Genomic DNA, 20,304 nt, shown 5'->3' with positions numbered 1-20,304 from the left:
AAGCAAATCTATTTCCATAATGAAACGTTTTATTCCTTTCATTTTTTGCTTTCTATACCGATTTATACGTTTTTTTCTTTGTTTTATTCTAGTTTTTTTGTAACGTCTCGGTTTGGGATGTTTCTTTACTTTATATTTTATTTTTTACCGACTAGCGAAGATGGTGGACGATTGTTTAAAAGAAAGGAAGAAGAAGAGGAGAGAGAGAGAGAGAGAGAGAGAAGGAGGAAGAAACATACACAGAGACATAAGAGATGGGTAGGCGATAGATGATAAACAAAATATTATTTATAGTTTGCTTATTTTTTATAAAATCTCAATAATGTTAAAGTTGAAGACTACAATTTTCCACACCACAGCAATATATATATATATATATATATATATATATATATATATATATATATATATATATATATATATATATATATATATAAAATAAAAGTTACAATAAGTTTACTAAGGTAATCAAAATGGTACACTTAAAATATATTATAAATATTAAAGAGTTAATATTTACAAGTAAAATAAACTCAGCCAGATGTAAAAAGCTCAATAAAACCGAAAAGGAAATAGAGCTTATAATATGAATAAATGATTAATAAAATATGTTAAAAGACATCTTGAAAAAGAGTTAAAAACATATTTAATTTAAAAAAAGGAAGCACAAGATAAGTGGATAGTCCTTAATCCACAGAGTTTCGAAGAAATACTCTCCTTCTCATCAGAGGGCAGGAATTAGCAAAATGCAGGATCGGATTTTGCATATAAAAGTATTTAATGAAACTACAAGTAAGTCAAAGATCTTATTTGGTTAAAAAAAGGGTGAGGTAAGGGGAACAGGAGGCAAAAGAAAAATAATAAAAATTTTTTTTGATTCATTCAGCCTTGACAGACGTGTTTTAAATATTATCTCTAGTACTTTTCTTTTAATGATTTGGAATTCATTCCATTTGCGCTTTTTTCCAAGGAACTCTGCCTTTTGGATGATTTTGGACCATTTGGAATTTACCCATTGGATTGAAATTTTAAATTCGACCGTTTTGGATTTTACCATTTTTGGATTTTTACCCTTCACCGGACTATCCATTCATGTGAAATCTTTTTATTCTTATTATTTTTTGTTCATATATATATATATATATATATATATATATATATATATATATATATATATATATTGAGTAAAAGAAATTAATAATTGTAAATTATGAATCAGTTTCAAAAGCAAAACCAAACAAAATCAACTTGAGTGTACGATCGTTTCGGAAACGATGTTCATTTTGATCAAAACTGACAATAATTATTGACAAAGGTTTTTTCTTGGAACATAATCTCCTCATCAGCAAAAATAGGGGGGAAGGATTTAAGACACCAAAATAAAACAAGCATTTTTGTCGTAAGGCGGATGTTTCTTATTAAGTTTCATAAGAAAATTTGTTTTAAATATTTCAACTATTGGGAGACAAGATACAGCAGCATGCCCAAAGATATACTGACTGAACTTAAAACAAATTTTTCAAGTCTAATGTAAACAAGTTCTTGATGAACCGTCCCCCAAAGTAATCCAATTTACAAAATCTCCACTACTTCTGATTACTACGCGATAATCACATTGACTAATGCATACCCATTAACCCTTATCCTCGAGTGGCCTCCGGGCCTTGATAAGTGGTGACTCCCAAATAAAAAAAAAAAAGTTTCAAGCTATCTGAAAGTCTTGCACATATTTACAAAAATACCAATGTTTCAAGTGGTTATTGCAATTGTTTTATTGAAAAAAAAAAAAATTGTATTCAACTAAAACGTAATTTTTCGAATAATTTTTGACTAATGCCAAAACCAATGTAAACTGAAAATATTTTGAAAAAATATTGTCTTTGCAATATGAGTTTAAGAAAATAAAAAAAAACGACTGTTAATCACAATAAAAACAAACTGCATAAAGTATTTTTAAGGCAATACAATGTTTGTATGCTTTTACAAGTATTTGAAAATATTGAATAACAATTTTTTTTTCAATAATTTTGTTTTATTACCTGTTGAGTGTACAGGGCATATAAGCGCGTATGAAAATATGAGTAGCAATTGTATTAGCAGCAGGAGCACGGTTTGAACGCATATGCAAATTGGCAAGTGTGCTTGGGCTTGCGTCTGAAAAAAAAAAGAAGGAAAAAAAAGGACGTCACGTGGTCGAGGCCGAAGTCGACGCCGAAGGAGACAGACGTGCAAAGTGAAGGCAGGAATGGGCTGGCTGTGGCCTGCGTACGGTTGGAAGGAAGAGAAATGTGAACCAGGTTAGATGGACATGTGGCAACAAGAGTTTTTAAGTTGTGTCGAAACGGAAGAGTAATGATAATAAATGCTTTTGTTAAAAAAGAAAAAATGCAGACCCGGATTTTTATGCATTTCTTTCCAGTTTTATTTTTATGAATTTACTAAAGTAAAGGGTAACAGCCACGTTACACTTGTATTGCAGTTTAAGGAAAAACATTTGCAATATAAGTTTTAAAGAATTTTTTTTGCAAAATAAGTTTAAGAAAAAGAAATATAAGTTTAAGGGAAAAAGCCATTGCAATATAAATTTAAAAAATATGAAAAAAAAAAAAGGATGGAAACGAGGGCAGAAAGTGTGACAAAGAAGACATTGAGGATAAGAGGTGTCACACGAGAATAGGGAGAACAGAGAATGCGACTCCCCTGCGAGGGAGAGAGGTTGAAATATAAGAGTTGAAGTTGAAACGTGTAAGAAAAGAAATTTTTGACTTTTAGTTTTAGTGAATCTTCATAAAGATACGAAGTCAAGTGGGTGGGGCGGTGGTTATTGTAAAGACAAAACGGCCGCGCGCGTTTTTGTATATCCAGCAAAGACTTTTTTCACCGGGGTTCTTGGGGGGAGGGTCCTATTCTTTAGAACTTTTTATATGCTCCCTGGATCATAATATCTACGATTTGCAAACGGGCGTCGTCTCTAGATTTATTTTGATCGACTTTTATAAAATTCACGCTATTCCTTCCTCTCGCGTGTTAGGGTTAGAGTTTTTCGTATAAAAGCGAAACTAAATCGAAAGTGAAGGCAGCTCCGGAGCCTTTCGTGCCAGGACGTCCAGAAAACAATCAGCTTTGATCAATCTGGGCGAAACTCCTCATTGATATGAGAATTGCTATATATTTGGACACTCCCTTCTTTGTGGGGAGTGGTTTTCACCAATTTCGTAGGGAAATGAAACAACGGAAAGCTTAACTAGCCTCCAGCCAGCGTTCGTTTCTGCAAATCAACTTTTTCGTTAACATCGCTAAATTTGAACACTTTTCACTTCCTATGTCTCCCTAGCGTAGCAGTAAAATGTCACGTTTTCTGTCACTTTCTTTTCTGCCTTCGAGTTCGTTTCTTTTTCTTTTACACCCACAAACACCCGGACAACGCCGGGCATCCAGGCTAGTCTCTGATAAAGGCGTCTACTCCAAGCAAGTCATGAAAGAATAAGCTGAGTGGATCAATAACTGGCACCCGTCAGACTATCATCTGTCCGCAGCGACCGGAGAAGAAGAAAAGTGAACAATTGGAAACATTCAGTTTCGAAGCAAACGTTGTTCAAGTGGAAACCTCAGACAGAGCGAGACAAAAGGAGAGTTGAAAGAAAAACAAACAAAAAAACAAACAAAAAACAGGATAAACATGGCGTGATACTGTCGGCTTTCTGCCAGCAAAGATGAAGAATCCCTTCTCAAGTCAAAGCCATGTTTGAGACAAAAAGGAAACAACAGAAACATTTTTTTTTTTTTTTGCTTGTAACATTCACAGACTCGCGAGAAATCTCTTTTATGGGTTCTCATCAACAAAGAATATGTCCCTATTATATTTCTGTCTGTCCATTCCAATTTTTATTAGAAAATACGAAGCCGATCCGGCTGACATTGTGCATGGACCTTTGTGATGATAAGGTGCAACAAACTAAGTGTTATGATATCCGTTTGATCTACAGTTAAAATTAATAGGGATTAGTCACCATAATAGTACATTTACACTAGGAATTTTCTCGGAAACTACGGAGCTGATCTGACTGAAATTTTGTACGGACCCTTTGTTATTATAAGGTGCAGCAAACTAAGTATTATGGTATCCACTCGATGTGCAGTTAGGGATTATTAGGAATTAGTATTTAATGCGAAAATGTGCACAGATTTAACTATATTCAACCATCAATTTGGCATAAAGCACTCATGATAAACCAACGGGCTATAACTTTTGCCTGTTTTTAATAGGTTAAAAGGTCTAATATGTTCATATTCACTTGCTTCCATTCATGGACAAAAACACAAGGTTATTTTTATGGGGGAGATATTCAGCTCTTGCCAAAAAGGATATGCTAGATGTGAGAAAAATAAAAATGGCTCCAATCAAGAAGCTGAGACGGAACAGACTATTTTTTGGATTATTCGTAAATATGTGATGTGCATTTTAACAAGTGTTTGGTTTTGCCTGCCCTGCCGGTACCTGTAGCGGCGTTCACCCGGAATGGGTTGAGCCGACTCCAATGGTGTTAACTGAATCTCGTGTCAAAGCCATCCACCTTTGTTGGTCGGCAGCAGAGTCGACAGAATGATCCAACCATTTACGGTTCCAGCGACGGACACCAAAAATGCAAGGACCAGACACGATCTCCATATTTGCTTTGACTGCCACAAGCCAAGTCTTAAGTTGACCACCTTGGCACTTCTTCCAACCAGGAGGTGCATTGGGTGCCACCAGTTAACAGACAAATTCATCCCCTGCCCAGATCAGCATGTGACCAAACCATCAGAGTCTGCTTTTTAGTGGAGTTTCCTTGTTTCCTCTAGGCCAAGGATGTTATATATAGGTTGTATGGTCGAGTTAGTCCGGTCAGAGAAGCGAACGTGCAGGATATGGCAGAGGTAGTAGTGATCGAAGACTGCAAATTTATGAAGATCCTCTTTGTGCAGTGTTTTACGGCATATCAACCCTTTTCAGGTTATTTAATGCCGAATCCAGATATTTTGCTAAAAGTTCTATGCTACAAATACTTATATCTTCAAATATTTATTTATGGTGTTTGGTTTGGTTGTTTTGTAGAGGAAAATTGTGGCTTTTGTTTTTACAGTTACAAAACATGATTGAGTTTTACAAAGTGGAAGGAAAAAATAACATCAATATTTGGTGCATTTTAGGTCAGGGAACCAGTATCTTCAGACAATCTGATCTAGTAGTATCAGATTTGGTACAAGGACATCAAAAATGATGTGTACGCATGCACCGGGGATGAGGTCATCCTATGTCTGTAACACAGTGCATATGAGCATGTGGGAAAGTATCAGCAGCAGCAGCAAAAAAAAAACATATGCAAATAAGAAAGTGTGTGTGAGAAGAATGAAAAAAAAGAGAATGATAATGATAACAATAATAATGAATAATAAATAATAAATAATGAATAATAATAAATAATGAATAATAATGAATAATAATAATAAATAATGAATAATAATAATAATAATAATAAATAATAAATAATAATAATAAATAATGAATAATAATAATAAATAATAATAATTAATAATAATAATAATAATAATTAATAATAATAATTATGATAATAATAATGAATAATAATAATAAATAATAATAATAATAAATAATGATAATAATAATTATAATAATAATAAATAATGAATAATAATAATAAATAATGAATAATAATAATAAATAATAATAATAAATAATAATAATAATAAATAAATAATAATAATAATAATAATAATAAATAATGAATAATAATAATAATAATAATTAATAATAATAATAATAATTAATAATAATAATTATGATAATAATAATGAATAATAATAATAAATAATAATAATAAATAATGAATAATAATAATAATAATAATTAATAATAATAATAATAATAATAATTAATAATAATAATTATGATAATAATAATGAATAATAATAATAAATAATAATAATAATAAATAATGATAATAATAATTATAATAATAATAAATAATGAATAATAATAATAATAATAATAATAATAAATAATAATAATAATAATTAATAATAATAATTATGATAATAATAATGAATAATAATAATGAATAATAAATAATGAATAATAATAAATAATGATAATAATTATAATAATAATAAATAATGAATAATAATAATAATAATAATAATAATAATAATAATAATAAATAATGAATAATAATAATAAATAATGAATAATAATAAATAATGATAATAATAAATAATGATAATAATAATTATAATAATAATGAATAATAATAATAATAATAATAATTAATAATAATAATTATGATAATAATAATGAATAATAATAATAATAATGATAATAATAATAATAATGATAATGATAATAATAATGATAATGATAATAATAATGAGTAATAAATTATTAATAATAATAATGATAATAATAATAATAATAATAATAATGAGTAATAAATTAATAATAATAGTAATACATTAATAATAATAAATTAATAATAATAATAAATTAATAATAATAATAATGAGTAATAAATTATTATTAATAATAATAACAAGTAGTAGTAATAATAATAATAATAATAATAATAATAATAATCAGAAGGAGAAGTATAAAAAGAAGAAATCTTTTCTTGAATGATATTATGATCGACAAGAACCTACGAAGAGCATTTTATGAGCTAGTGTAAACCGTGGCAAGATATGACATCCCTGCAGCAGGAACATGTCTTTTGTGCTGAATAGAAATATACTATATATTTAAAGTATGTGGATGACTATAAATGCTCCCTATTTTTAGTTGAGCATATTGGGGAAGGGGTGTGTGTGAAATAAACTGTCAATAGCGAACAAAGCAATACTTTTTGCGTAAACAAATAGAGCTTAGGCATTTGGGCAATGTTTAAAACGTTGTAATTTCACATACTCATCTCAGCAGCAGTCATATAGCATAATGGTGAGAAGTGCTGTCGCCTAGGCAGTCGAGTTTCAATCCTAGCTTGAGGTAGTTGCTAGTCTAGCTGCACTGATGAGCTGTGATACAGCGAAACATTGATGTATATGGGTGACTATATATATAAATATATGTAGTTAATGAATGACAAAAGTCTATATTCCAAAATTCATGATGTTGACCATCTTATAATTTATTCCTTTAATTCAGTTGACATATACAATTCTTGACAGTATCGGTTTCGTAGCACAAAATCATTCACTTAATTATTATATCAATCAGTGAATCTTTTTTGCTCTTAACTCATAAGAAGAAAAACAATCAATCCGTCAAAAGGAAATAAATAAACTATATTGCTCTGTAATCACATTGAGCTTCTTAAATAAGGATTGGTATATATTATAAGGAAATAAGATATATTTCCACAGAAATTTAAGCAAATATTATTAAATGCAACGGAGACACTTTGTTTTATGATTCTTTTTTTTTTTTAAGTTTTCGATTTTCCGTATTATCTTTTTTTGTATCAAAATCAAAAATATTAATAAAAGTTCCATAATTGTTGCTGTCACGAGCGCTTTCGGTTCATCCACGAATCATCATCAGGTGTTGAAATAAAAGTGCGAAGGAGCGAAAATGAGAATTAAAAGGAAAAACTAAAATATACAGTAAACGGCATTAGGAGACGATGAGTTAAAATATATAAAGTCGATGAAAAGTCGATCAAAAGTATAGGTCGATTAAAAATTTGAGTATTAAAATCAGCAAGTTCGTGGACACCGTTAACAAAGTCCGTCCAATACGAACTACGCAAGACATTTTAGAACGTTATTGCATTTCTCGAATGCGATATCATTTATAAGTGGGTTGAAGGGTTCTAAGAATTTTTTATTATTTTTATGCTGTATAATTTTGATAAAAGAATATAACTGTCCCCCTCCAATCTTAGAAAGGCCCTCTTTGACAACATAAAAATTATTCATGGACGAATCGAAAGCGCTCGTGATAGCAACAATTATGGAATTTTTATTAATAGTTTTGATTTCGATACAAAAAAAGATTAGATGGAAAATCAAAAAATTAAAAAAAAAGAATTATAAAGCAAAGTGTCTCCATTGCATTTAATATTTGCTTGAATGAAAAAAATGATGCCTAAATATACCAATTTCCATAGAAATATATACATATATCTATATATATATCTATCTCTCTCTCTCTCTCTCTCTCTATATATATATATATATATATATATATATATATATAGATGATGATGATGATGATAAGAAGAAGTAGAAGAAGAAATCTTTTTTAAATGATACTAAGATCAATAAGATCCTACGAAGAGCATTTTATGAACTAGTGTACACTGCGGCAAGATATGCAATTTGTGTTGGACAGAAATGTTATTTTAGCAAGTGAGTTGAGGTGTTGGTTTTCAAACCTGTAAAATATAATTAGCAGAATGTCATTTTAGTGTTTTGGTTGCGTGGGGGGGGGGTGATTTTACATGGGTCAACTGATTGGTTGACAAATCTGGACACGTGTTGTTCTCTTTGCTGCAAATAGACAGGAGATAGGGGGTATGGAGGAATAGGAAGAAGGAAAAGAGGGAGATGGATGAGGAAGACAGAGGGGAGTGGTGTAGAGAGAGGAGAACAGAGAAAGAGAATTAGAAAGACAGAATAAGAGGCAATGAGAGGGAGGGCGGGTCAGAGGGGACTATTGAAAGAGAGAAATAAAGAGAGGGGATGAGGCAGAAAAAGGAATGAAAGAGAATAAGAGAAAAGAAAAAAGATGAGATTGAATTCTAGGTAGATACAGAAAGAAAGAGAAAGAGAGAGAGATGGACAAGGAGAAAGAGAGGGAAAGAGAAAGAAAATAAGAGAGGAGATCAGAGGAAGGGAGAAAGAATGATAACAGATCAGAGGGAAAGAGAGGATGAGAGAGGACGAAAGAGAGAGATTGGGAAAGAGAAAAAGAGAGAGAGAGAAAGAAAAAAGAGGTAGAAAGAGAGAGGAAGAGAGAGAGAGACGGGGAGGGAGAACGAGAGAGGGAAATAGAAAAAAAGAAAGATTGGTGTTTTGTTTAAGCTGTTAAATGGCACAGAATCGAATCTGATTACTAATCGCAAACAGGATAATCCGAAACGTCAGCCTCCGATGCCCATTATTTCTTTCATTCTGTGAATGCACCCCCCCCCCCGGAACCAATTCTCGACGATTAGGAAAACAAACAGAATTCCCAGACGAAAGAATCTCTTCAGACGAAATGAAGAAACATGCACTCAACAAAATTGGCCACATTTTAAGCTGGTGGGAATAAGTCGGCAAAATTATTTTTTAAAGAATCGGATTTTTACATCCTGAAAGTTTCAGCAGAATTAAAGAGCCGCGTCTGATGATGGACTGATTTCTTTGTGCTTCAAAGGGAGGTGCAACAGGGAGGTGATGGTCGGTAAGTGGTTAATGACACGGACTGGCAATCTGGGTATACCCAGTTCAAATCCAGTTTATTCCACAAAAAACGCTTTCACTTAGGGATGTTGACAACCTTCATGTGGTCCTTGCCATAAGTATGTGATGCCTTTCTAGAAATAATTCTTACTCCTCATATGAGTCTGATATTCTATTGTTAGCATTGGTTTCGCCGATATTTTTCTTGTCAGAATTTTTTTCTAGAAAGACACCAGGGATAACGAGAAGAACCACGTGAAGGTTGCCAACATCCTAAGTGAAAGTGATTTTTGTGGAACAAACTGGATTTGAACTTGGAACATCCAGGTCGTCAGTGTTGTTAACCATTAGATCACTGTCACCTCCTAGAATTCTAACTAGAAAGATGCCAGAGAAACGAAAGCCAACAATAATCATCTGCTTCATACAAAATAAATGAATGATTTTTTAATAACAATAACAACAGCAGCAGCAACAATGGCGGCGGCATCATCATCATCATTATATTCGCTTTAACGTCTGTTTCATATGCTGGCATATGGTAGATGGCTTTTAGAATTTAACCCTCCAAACCAATCTACTTGTGGTCAGGACTTTATTTATCCCTCCTTCTCTCAATTTCATTCTTCCTTGCTTGTCTTCCTTGGTCTTCCCTACCAACTGACCTTGCTGCCTCAACTGTCTTACATCTTCTAATCTAAGCACTCTTGTCTAGCAGTAATGGCAGAAGTCTACTGAACTTACTCCATCGATTCCCACCTATTGCAATCACACTAGCACCACCTCCTGCCTGTGCTCCAAGGTAACAAAACTTTGAAACAATTTATAAGATGTCTTCAATAAGGTTCCAGACTTTTTTTTTGTACAGGCATTTAAAATTGTCATAGTCTCTGGAGAATTCAGTATGTTATTGATATACATCTTATGAGATGACTAACCAAGTTTTATGATTTCAAGTTCAAATGACCAGCTACAGCAGGAATTGGAATACACCTTACTAAAGCCTGATTGTTACACCTGGTGAATTTCAAAAATGCAATCTGGACGTGAGGATAATTTAGAAGAACAATATGCAATAAAAGGTTTGTTTTAAACTTGGAAAATGCCACAGCAACATATAGAATGCTTCAAACTGCTTTTAGACCATCTTGCATGAATCAAACATCAGTTTTTAAGTGGCATAAGAGATTCAAGGAAAGCAGGAAATCTGTGAAAGATGATGAGAGGTGAGGGAGGAGTAAAGAAGTCAGAACACCAGAGTTGATTGGACAAATAAAGAATTTCATGGATAAGGACCGTCGTGTGTCTATAGAGACAATAAGTGCATAGTTTGATGTCAGTGTGGGAACTGTACACACAATTATTTGCAAGGAACTGAAGATGTGGAAAATTTACGCAAAGTTTGTTCCTAGGATGCGCAGAGAAGATCAGAAAGAAAGACGTTGGCATGGGCATCAAGACAGTTCCTCACCCTCCCTGTAGTTCAGACCTTGCTCCCTGTGACTTTTGGTTATTCTTTAAGCTCATAGAAAACCTTAGTGTGAAAACTGAGATGAAATAGGCTATGACAAGGTGATTGAAACACTTTGTAAATAGCTTTCTTAACATCTGAGTTTGATAATTAGAAGGGAGAAAGCAAATTGCAAGTTCATCATCCAAAAATAATTAATATGGAAAAAAATCTTTTACTCTATTTCCATAATGAGACGTTTTCCAATTTTGTTTCATCAGTTTTATTGCCTTTGACTGTTTATCATCGATCACATCATCTGAATCTGAAGATTATATTGTTGGCATTGGTTTCCCCGACATAGTTCTAGTCACAATTCTTTCTAGAGAGACATTGGGGATTATGAAAGGGACCACATAAAGATTGCCAACATCTTAAGTGAAAGTGATTTTTGTGGGATTAACTGGATTAGAACTTGGGACACCCAGGTTGTCAGTTTGTGTCAATAACCACGAGATCAATGGTGGAAAAATGGTTGGATCATTCTACCGTTCCAGCAGATATCTCACTGCTGATGCAATTCTCTACATGTATAAGAGGCAAGTGCGTCCAACGATGGAGTACTGTTGCCACATCTGGACAGGAGCTACTAGGAGCAGCTTATACTGTCTTAACAGAGTTCAAAATAGACTTCGTAGCCTAGTGGGGAATACTCTTTTCTCTTCCCTGCAACCTCTTTCCCACAGAAGAGACATTGCAAGCCTGTCTCTGCTTTGTTATTTTCATGGCAAGTGCTCGTCTGAGCTCCAATCTATGGTCTACCCTGGCCTGACTTTCATGAAAAACACTCGTCCAGCTGAAATCACTATCAATAATTTCCCCCAATCTTTATCTGTACCTAAACCTAAACGTAAATTCCATGAACAAAGATTCTTTGTTAGAACTGCACACCTGTGAAATTCTGTTCTGTTTGCCTGCTTTCCAGCTGATTACAATTTGCTAGTCTTCAAGTCGAATGTAAACAAATTCTTGATGAACTGTCCACTTAAGTAATCCAATTTACTAAATTTCCACTACTAACGATTACTATATTTTCCCATTGACTTCCATACACTCATTAACCTTTATCCTTGAGTGGCTTCCAGGCTTTGATAAATGGTGACTGATTTGTAAAAAAAAAAAAAAAAAAAAAAATGTTCACCATCACCTGCCCGCCTTTGACTGTTAATACATAGAGAGAGAGAGAGTGAAAGGTACAGAAGCAAGGGTGATAGATACAATATACAATAAGAATGGGGGAGGGGGTGAGTCATTGGGATCTTTTTGTAGGCTGGAGAGCTCAACCTCTTGGGCATTGGCTTTTCAATCTCCACTTTACAATCTTGTGTGCAAATAGATTCTTTCTATTATCTCTCTCTTTCTCTCTCTCCAGCTATGAACTAATTAGTATCAGTATTTGTGGTGATATTCCCTTATTGTTTATAATGTCCTATTCCAACATTGTTTTATAGTTAGTTTTTTTACTTTTGATTTTAAATAGAGAGAGAAAGAGAGAGAAGTGCAGAAACGAGAGTGATAGATAAGATAAAAAATAAGCGAGGAAGGGGTTCAAACAACATATAGTGAGAGAGGGCAAGATTAATAATCAGAAATTTAGTAAAAGATCGGTGATTTGCTGAGTCAGTTGTAAATTGCTGCTAATTAAAACAATTAAAATGGATTTTTTAGAAACGTTACTCAATCACAAAACTGAGGAATATTTTAACATGTATTTTGTGTGATTAAAATATATGAGTGAGACTTATATTTCATTTGCTGTATATTGCTGTCATGCAGGTCATATATGCAGATTATATTGAATAAGCCTGATTCAAGGCTCCCAAAACAGTTCCTTTACGGTGAACTGTCCAAAGGAAAAAGACCTACAGGAGGACAACGGAAACAGTTCAAGGACAATCTAAAAGTCTCATTCAAACAGTTTGTATTCTAACTCATGGGAAAAACTAACCTAAGATAGATATTCCTGTCGTGCCGTAACTCACAAAGGGGCTACAATTGCTGAATCCGCACGCAATGAAAAACGCAGGAGAAAACGTGACATTAGAAAAGACAGAGCAATCAACACCTTTGATGCAGAATTATGCCACAGGTGTCCAACATGCGGGAAATATTTCAGGGATCAAATTAGTGTAACAAGCCATTTTTGAACCCACAGAACAATTGCATGATCACGGTCATATTCGCAAGCGATGGACGAACATCATTGCTGCCATGCTTAAAAATATTTCCATTTTATGGACATCAGATGCAAACGCATCATTGTACCATATTTATTCAGATTAAAACATGTTTATCTAAATACTCTGTACGAGTTTGTGACATATTTCTTTTTTATAAACATCCGACGTCAACGTCAACTCCACTATATTTGTGTACAATCTTTGAACAGAACAGATACTACACTTTGAAAAATTTGTTTACAAAAAATATTTTAAAAAATTACAATTTGAACAAATTAGGCACAAGGCCAATCAAAAGTATTAGCATAATGAGTGTCGTTGGTTATCCTTGCTCTCAAATACTTAAAATTATCTATCCTACTCTTAACTAGAAATATATGAGTCACCATAATACCACATTCACTTCCGGGGCTGTCCTACTTAAGATAAATCCAAACCAGAAACTATACTTTGATCGTGACCTGAAGGGTAAGAAAATGTATTTTAGTTTGAGTTTCATGTTTGATACAATAGCGACACAGACTTATGACCATGGTGTGCCAAGTTCGAATCCAGGTCATTCCAAAGAAACACTTTCATCTAAGATGTTAGCAATCTTCACATGGTCTCTCTCATAAGTCTTTCTTTAGAAAGAATTCTAACTAGAAAGATATCAAAGAAATTAATGCCAACAATAATCATCTGATTCATACGAAATGAACGAATGTTGCTCAACAGCAGTGGGATCAGATGAAATTTTAGAAATTACTTTTTTTTTTTTTGCACTGCATTTTCGGTGGTTTGGCGATCTTTTTTTTTTTTTTTTTTTTTTTTAAAGAGGGTAGAGGGTGATAACATACGTACAAACGTAAATTTGCCATAATGTAGTATTACTGAGATCAGATTAAAATTCTCAAAGAAAAAGTCCTAAAAATTCTCTCTGACTAGAAAGAAATAAACACTAACGATTTAATTTGAAATCATTTTCCTGCATAGCAAACAGGAACATTTCACATTGCATAGTTCTTAATGAACGTCAAAGCCCTATCAAGTGTACGGATACTGTTATAAATATATCAGAAGAGTTACTTACCTTAATTTTTCACCTTCTAATGCCACAATTCTCTTAACGAGTTTTGTACGGGGATCTCTCGGTGATCTGCAATTGAAAAGAAATTTTAATCTTATTAAGTCTAAAGAACAATAAAAATTTATTTCAAGTCCAATTCAATTACTGTGAAAATGTTCACCTTTGCAACAGCCTCTTATATATAGATTTCAACTAAAGTCGAATACATATCTGAAGAAGGAAAATTTTCCGAAATATCATATGATACAGAACTTTCATCAGAATATACTGATGCAAGTAAGAACACAATATAAGTAAAAAGGTACAAGCAAATTGTATTAATAAAAGTTGAATCTGCATAGCTTATTCCACCGTTATCTATTATTACGATAGCATGTGTGTTATTTTGTGTGTAATGCTTACATCTTTTTCTTCCGAGTGACTGTCGTTCAATTGTTATGAGCTTCCATTTCTTGTAATAAATAATTTTACCAAGAATTCATCATAAGTTTTGGTTTCGGTTATAGCTGAAGGAACTCAAGTTTATATATTAGGTTGTTGCATAAGTTCCTGCCGTATCTTTCAAGAAAATCAAAGCAAAAGTAAGTTTATGTGGGACCCAAGCTCCAAGTTTTTGTATCTATTCCATCGACTGAAGGTAACGTGATTTGTCGCAAAATCACACTTCATCTTTTCACCCAATTCTCTACATGTCTGATGGCCATTTTCCTTCAAAAGAACCCTCAGCTGCTCTTCGTCTATCTTGATTGATCTTCCAGAATGAGGAGCTTCATTGAGATCAAAATTACCATGTTTGAATCTGGTAACCCAATCTCAAACAGTTCTTTCAGCTATAGTGTTTTCTCCATACCCGGCACAAATATCGTTTGTCACTTCACTCACTTTTTGACCTCGATTAATGACGAAAAGAAGAAGGTGCTGAAAATGTAATTTTTATCTACGTGACAATCCAATTTCACGGTTCTGAAAAACAAGAAAAAATTATATGAGCAAAAAACAATGACTATTATCTTGTAGAACAGAATACACGCTTTCTAATCTATTATATAAATCTCAGCTGTCTGTTTAAATGAATGTATGTATGTATGTCTACCTAAAACTTTTGACAGGGGCGACGGATTTTCACAAGATAGGTATCGTTTAGAAGCTCGCCCTTCGGACGACAAATATTGAAAAATTAGCTAAAAATATTAATTCTTTCACCCTCAACTTTTCTACAAGGTCAGTTTTTTTGCGTCGCCATTTTTGCCAGTCATCGTATCGGTTGGAATGACTTTACTAATTTCAATGTTTCGAACTTCCGGTCGCATAATAGAGGTTTTCTTTCACTTTCTTTTCTGTCTTCATATCACAGGTTCGAACCTGTCTGCCTACTACCACGTTTTTCTTTTCTTTTTTTTTTGCTCAACACATTTATATATATATATATATATATATATATATATATACAGTGATGATCATATTTATTGGCACGGTAAAATAAAAGTTAAATTTTGTCTAATAAATTCTAAAAAAGGGATTAAATTAAAGAAAATAACAAAGTATATTATGTATTTTTAACTGGCCTTTCCGATGCAGCAATCGGATTTTAGAAAAAATAAATAACAAAGGAACAACAAACATAATTGCAAAAAACCCTTGTTCAAAATTATTGGCACGATTTATTTAATAATCAATTGTATAGCCTTTGGCCTTGATTACCTTCCTCAGTCGCTTTTCATAGTTTACAACCAAGTTGTTGCACTCTTCAGTAGTAATTTTAGCCCACTCTTCCTGACAATAATCCTCCAATTGAATAAGATTCTTAGGCTTCCTTTGCATTACCCTCAATTTTAATGTTCTCCATAAATTTTCAATTGGATTAAGGTCTGGGCTTTGTGATGGCCACTCCAAAACATTAATATGATTGTCCTCAAGCCATTTCTTAGTCAGTTTAGCCGAATGCTTTGGGTCATTATCTTGCATGAACCACCAACGACGACCAAGTGAGAGCTCTTTAGCAGAGTCTTTCAGGTTTTCATCCAATATTTTAACATAATCTTCCTTTTTTATGCTACCTGTGACCTTAACAAGTCGCCCTGGTCCAGAGGCAGCAAAGGATCCCCAAAACATCAAACTGCCTCCACCGTGCTTCACTGTGGGTATGGTGTTCTTAGGCAGGAAAGCTTCGCCAGATTTTCTGTAAATATAAGACACTTTATTATGGCCAAATAACTCTATTTTCGTTTCGTCAGTCCATAGAACACGTTTCCAGAATGCAACATCTTTATCAATATGACGTTTTGCAAAGGCTAGCCTTGCTTTCAGGTGCATAGGCTTCAATAAGGGAGTCTTTCTCGGACGACATGCTTTTAAATCAGCTCTCTTCAAAACTCTACCAACTGTATGTCGAGATACATTCACTCCAGAGGTGCTCTGTTCATCAACAATCTCCCCAACAGAGATCCTTGGGTTTTGTTTTACTTGTCGAACAATTTTCCGTTCATCTCTTGGGGAAAGAATCCTTTTTCTCCCTCTACCCTCTAAACTCATAACGTGGCCTTGCGATTTGAACTTGTTTATTATGGCTCTAACAGTGGATTTGGGAAGGTTTAGCTTCTTTGAAATCTTATCATAGCCCTCCCCATTGGTATGGCATGCTACAACAAGCTTCCTGACGTCTTCGCTGTGTTCCTTAGTTTTAACCATGGCGATTGAAAATTATAATTTAGTCACTTATAATAGTTTAAATAAATCGCTATCTAAAAATTATCTGAAAAAAATTATTCACTGAATTAGCGTTAAACAAGCATAATATGGCTATAAAAAAGTTCAGAAAGCACGTAAACCGGAAATTGATTGATATTATACTGATACTAAAAGAAAAACAAAGCCGTGCCAATAATTTTGAACAAGGGTTTTTTGCAATTATGTTTGTTGTTCCTTTGTTATTTATTTTTTCTAAAATCCGATTGCTGCATCGGAAAGGCCAGTTAAAAATACATAATATACTTTGTTATTTTCTTTAATTTAATCCCTTTTTTAGAATTTATTAGACAAAATTTAACTTTTATTTTACCGTGCCAATAAATATGATCATCACTGTATATATATATATATATATATATATATATATATATATATATATATAGCGAGATAAAAACCGACAATACTAAGAAGATATATCTGGGGGCAACGGGAACCGTGTTTAAGGATAGATATAGAAACCACATAGTATACTTTAAAAAGGAACCTGGGACAGAAACTAATAGGGATGGCGTAAACGATAGTGGGGGGGTACAAGAATCAGCAATAAAAATAAAAACAAAAACAGGAATACAACTGAATACAACTGCATTAGGTGATTGGGTTAGGGAACTTAATAGAAATAATGAAAATTTTTATAAATATATATATATATATATATATATATATATTGTTATAAGTTTAGGGTTTGGTTTCGATTTAAGCTAATGCCCCAAAGTCATACGGATATATATATTTTTTTGTAAATGGCATAAATTAAAATATCATATTTAAGCATATTTTATGGCCGGACTATGCTGAGCGTCCGTGCTAGTATATCTTAATGTGTTTCAGTTTGTGTCGATTCGTTACACCTTTACATAAATTTCAATATGTTATTCCACTTTTTTCTAGGCAAAATTATTCATTCAGGGCCGAGAGAAAATATAAAATCAGTTGGTGACTGTTTGTAAGTTCAAGAAACAATACAATGCAGATTTTTTTCTGAAATAAATATTCGTTTAAAATCAACTTAGTCCTAACGATATGACGTCATCATGAAGTAATGAATACGAGTACATGCGGGTTCCTCTTTACAAAAATATGATTGGTTGGTTAAGTCATAAATACTGACTGGTAGAGATGCTTGGAGGAAATGTCAAAAGGTACATCAAAAGTTGTATATTTAAGGCTGTACCAACTCCGACTTCGAATCTCTGTTCAGTAAAGTGACTTACTAGATTATTATTTAAAAATGGTAGCCAAGACCACTCAGTTACTTCAAACGAATATATTCTTTTTGTAAGATATATCACATCATCAAGCATACAATCACTTTGTGTTTTTTCGTTTTCATTTTTTTCGTCGTGGCATGGTGTCACTGGGATCGTCAAATCAATGTTGGTTTCCCAATCATGGTTTTAATCAAAGTTTTCTGGGAGAGAATATCGTGATATCTTTGTGTCTCTTCATTGTAAATTGCATTGCAAATAAGCTTTCTGGCGTCTAAATGCAAAGACATAGATGATAGGCACATCTCTTTTAGATAAATGGGTTGATATGATATCGTTTACATCTGCTTGATGAGTCTTCTCTTTCAGTTTTCATTATCATTAGTAGTAAGGTTTTCACTGCATAATAAATTCTCTCCAGAGAATTATCTCGATTTAGATTTTTAGTGCTGGAAATAAGCGAACAATGTATGTTTTTTTATAGAAGTATTTTTTATGTTAACATTTAAAGAAGCATTTTAAAACCTTGAGAGTTAAGCTGACATGCAACTGTCTAGTCTCGACAAATTGGAGAGTGCAACTTTTGGCGACCACCTTGTATGGCTTCCCATCTTCAACTGCATTATAAATCTTCCCTCGTGATGAAAAATGAGAATGAGATAAAAGAAAAAGAGAGGGAGAGAAAGAGGCACGCATACCTCTCAACGGGAAACATTTACACAGTCTTCTTGTCCACTAACTTTATTTAACCTTTCGAAAGCACTGGTCAATGATCCATTTTATAAACAACCATCGGTCACTCTCAATGTTGTCACTCGTACGATGTGTAACCCCACATATTCTCAATCCGAAACCAATTTGCCATGCTTAGTTTTGTTTTTGTTTAGACTTTAAAAGAATTTCTGGAGGAGATTTGATGAAGGCTGACTCAAAAGTGTCCTAGTTGTGGTGGTTGTCCCCCCCCCACCCCCAGCATCTAGTTGTGGTGATTTGGTTGTAAATGTAGGGATACACCGAAATAAGCAACTAGAATGCAATCCCACGATTCCCTTCCTTTTCTCGACCTCCTTTTTGCCCGGGCGATATAGGGTAAAACGTATATTTTTGTCTCTCCGTAAATGAGAAGAAGGGGCACCACCTCTCTCATCACTAGTTAGGGCTAGTTAGTTTCGAAGAGCTTTGAAATATGCAATGCATTGACTCACATAGTGGTTGAACCTGACATAGTGGTATGGGGCAATAGGAATGAAGTAGCAACCCGAGTTGAAGTCAGTATTGCTAATGATGCTTAATCAGAGCTGAGTGGGAGAAGATAACGAAATACCAACGACTTAAGCATGACATGAAAAGAAATATGATCGGCGAATCAAGTGCAAGAGTGGTGCAAACAATTGCACTTAAAGAAATGGTTAGAATCTTAAAAAGATCTCTCGGTCGGAGTCTCTAAAATATTTAGTGAATGTCAGCAGAAAACAAAAAGATAAGAAATATTTAAAAAGTTTGATCTGGCAAAAAAACTTTCGTATTAATTCTTGCTGTTTTTTTTATTTTTTTTTGGTTGAGCATATTGGGGAGTGATATACAAACTGCCATTAGCATATTAAGCGACGCTCTTTGTGTAAACATATCGAGCGGAGGCATTTGTACGATGTCAAAACGTCGTTAATTCATTACCCTACAGCAGCAGCCGTATAGCGTAATGGTGCGAATCCTTGGCTGTCATTCGGGCGGTCGGGTTTCAATCCTGGCTTGAGGCAGTTGCCTGTCTAGCCGCACTGATGAGCTGTGAAACAGCAAAAGAGTACTGTATGTGGATGACATTATATATATATATATATATATATATAATGATTGTACCGATTGGGTCCCTAAATGTAAATCCAAATTAAAGAGTTAATGCAGGACAGAGCTGGTATATAGTTTGTTTATTATACAAACATCATTAGTTACATATGTGCATGCATGTTTCAGTGGTCTCCCAATTCAAGGATAACTTCATCAAAAAAAGAATTGATATTGAAACTGGAGTCAAAATTACATTGGTTTTATAAGATATTTGGGTGTGGTTTACATCCTGGAAAAAAGTAGAATATGTACTTTGTGAATGTGAGCAGTAGGGTTTTTTGGAAAGAGGGGTGGTGAAGTAAGAGG

General features: G+C 33.3%; 1 protein-coding gene across 1 annotated transcript in view; it reads right to left on the bottom strand.

Moving 5' to 3' along the window:
• The window catches only part of LOC145294258 (mitochondrial inner membrane protease subunit 2-like), a 281,152-nt gene extending 261,774 nt beyond the window's left edge, over positions 1 to 19,378 (bottom strand). The window contains exons 1-3 of the mRNA XM_080141358.1: positions 19,359 to 19,378; positions 15,080 to 15,160; positions 14,201 to 14,266 (exon numbers count right to left, since the gene is read on the bottom strand). Coding sequence (XP_079997484.1) covers positions 14,201 to 14,266; positions 15,080 to 15,160; positions 19,359 to 19,378 — 167 coding nt within the window. The remainder of the gene's footprint in view (positions 1 to 14,200; positions 14,267 to 15,079; positions 15,161 to 19,358) is intronic.
• Between the last annotated feature and the right edge of the window lie 926 nt (positions 19,379 to 20,304).

This window comes from Euprymna scolopes, chromosome 15 (genome assembly GCF_053919585.1).
Source record: "Euprymna scolopes isolate OS-2025 chromosome 15, ASM5391958v1, whole genome shotgun sequence".
In the NCBI taxonomy this organism is placed as follows: Eukaryota; Metazoa; Mollusca; class Cephalopoda; order Sepiida; family Sepiolidae; genus Euprymna; species Euprymna scolopes.
Note: the sequence above shows the minus strand (reverse complement) of the source record. Positions and strands in the feature narration are given on the sequence as shown.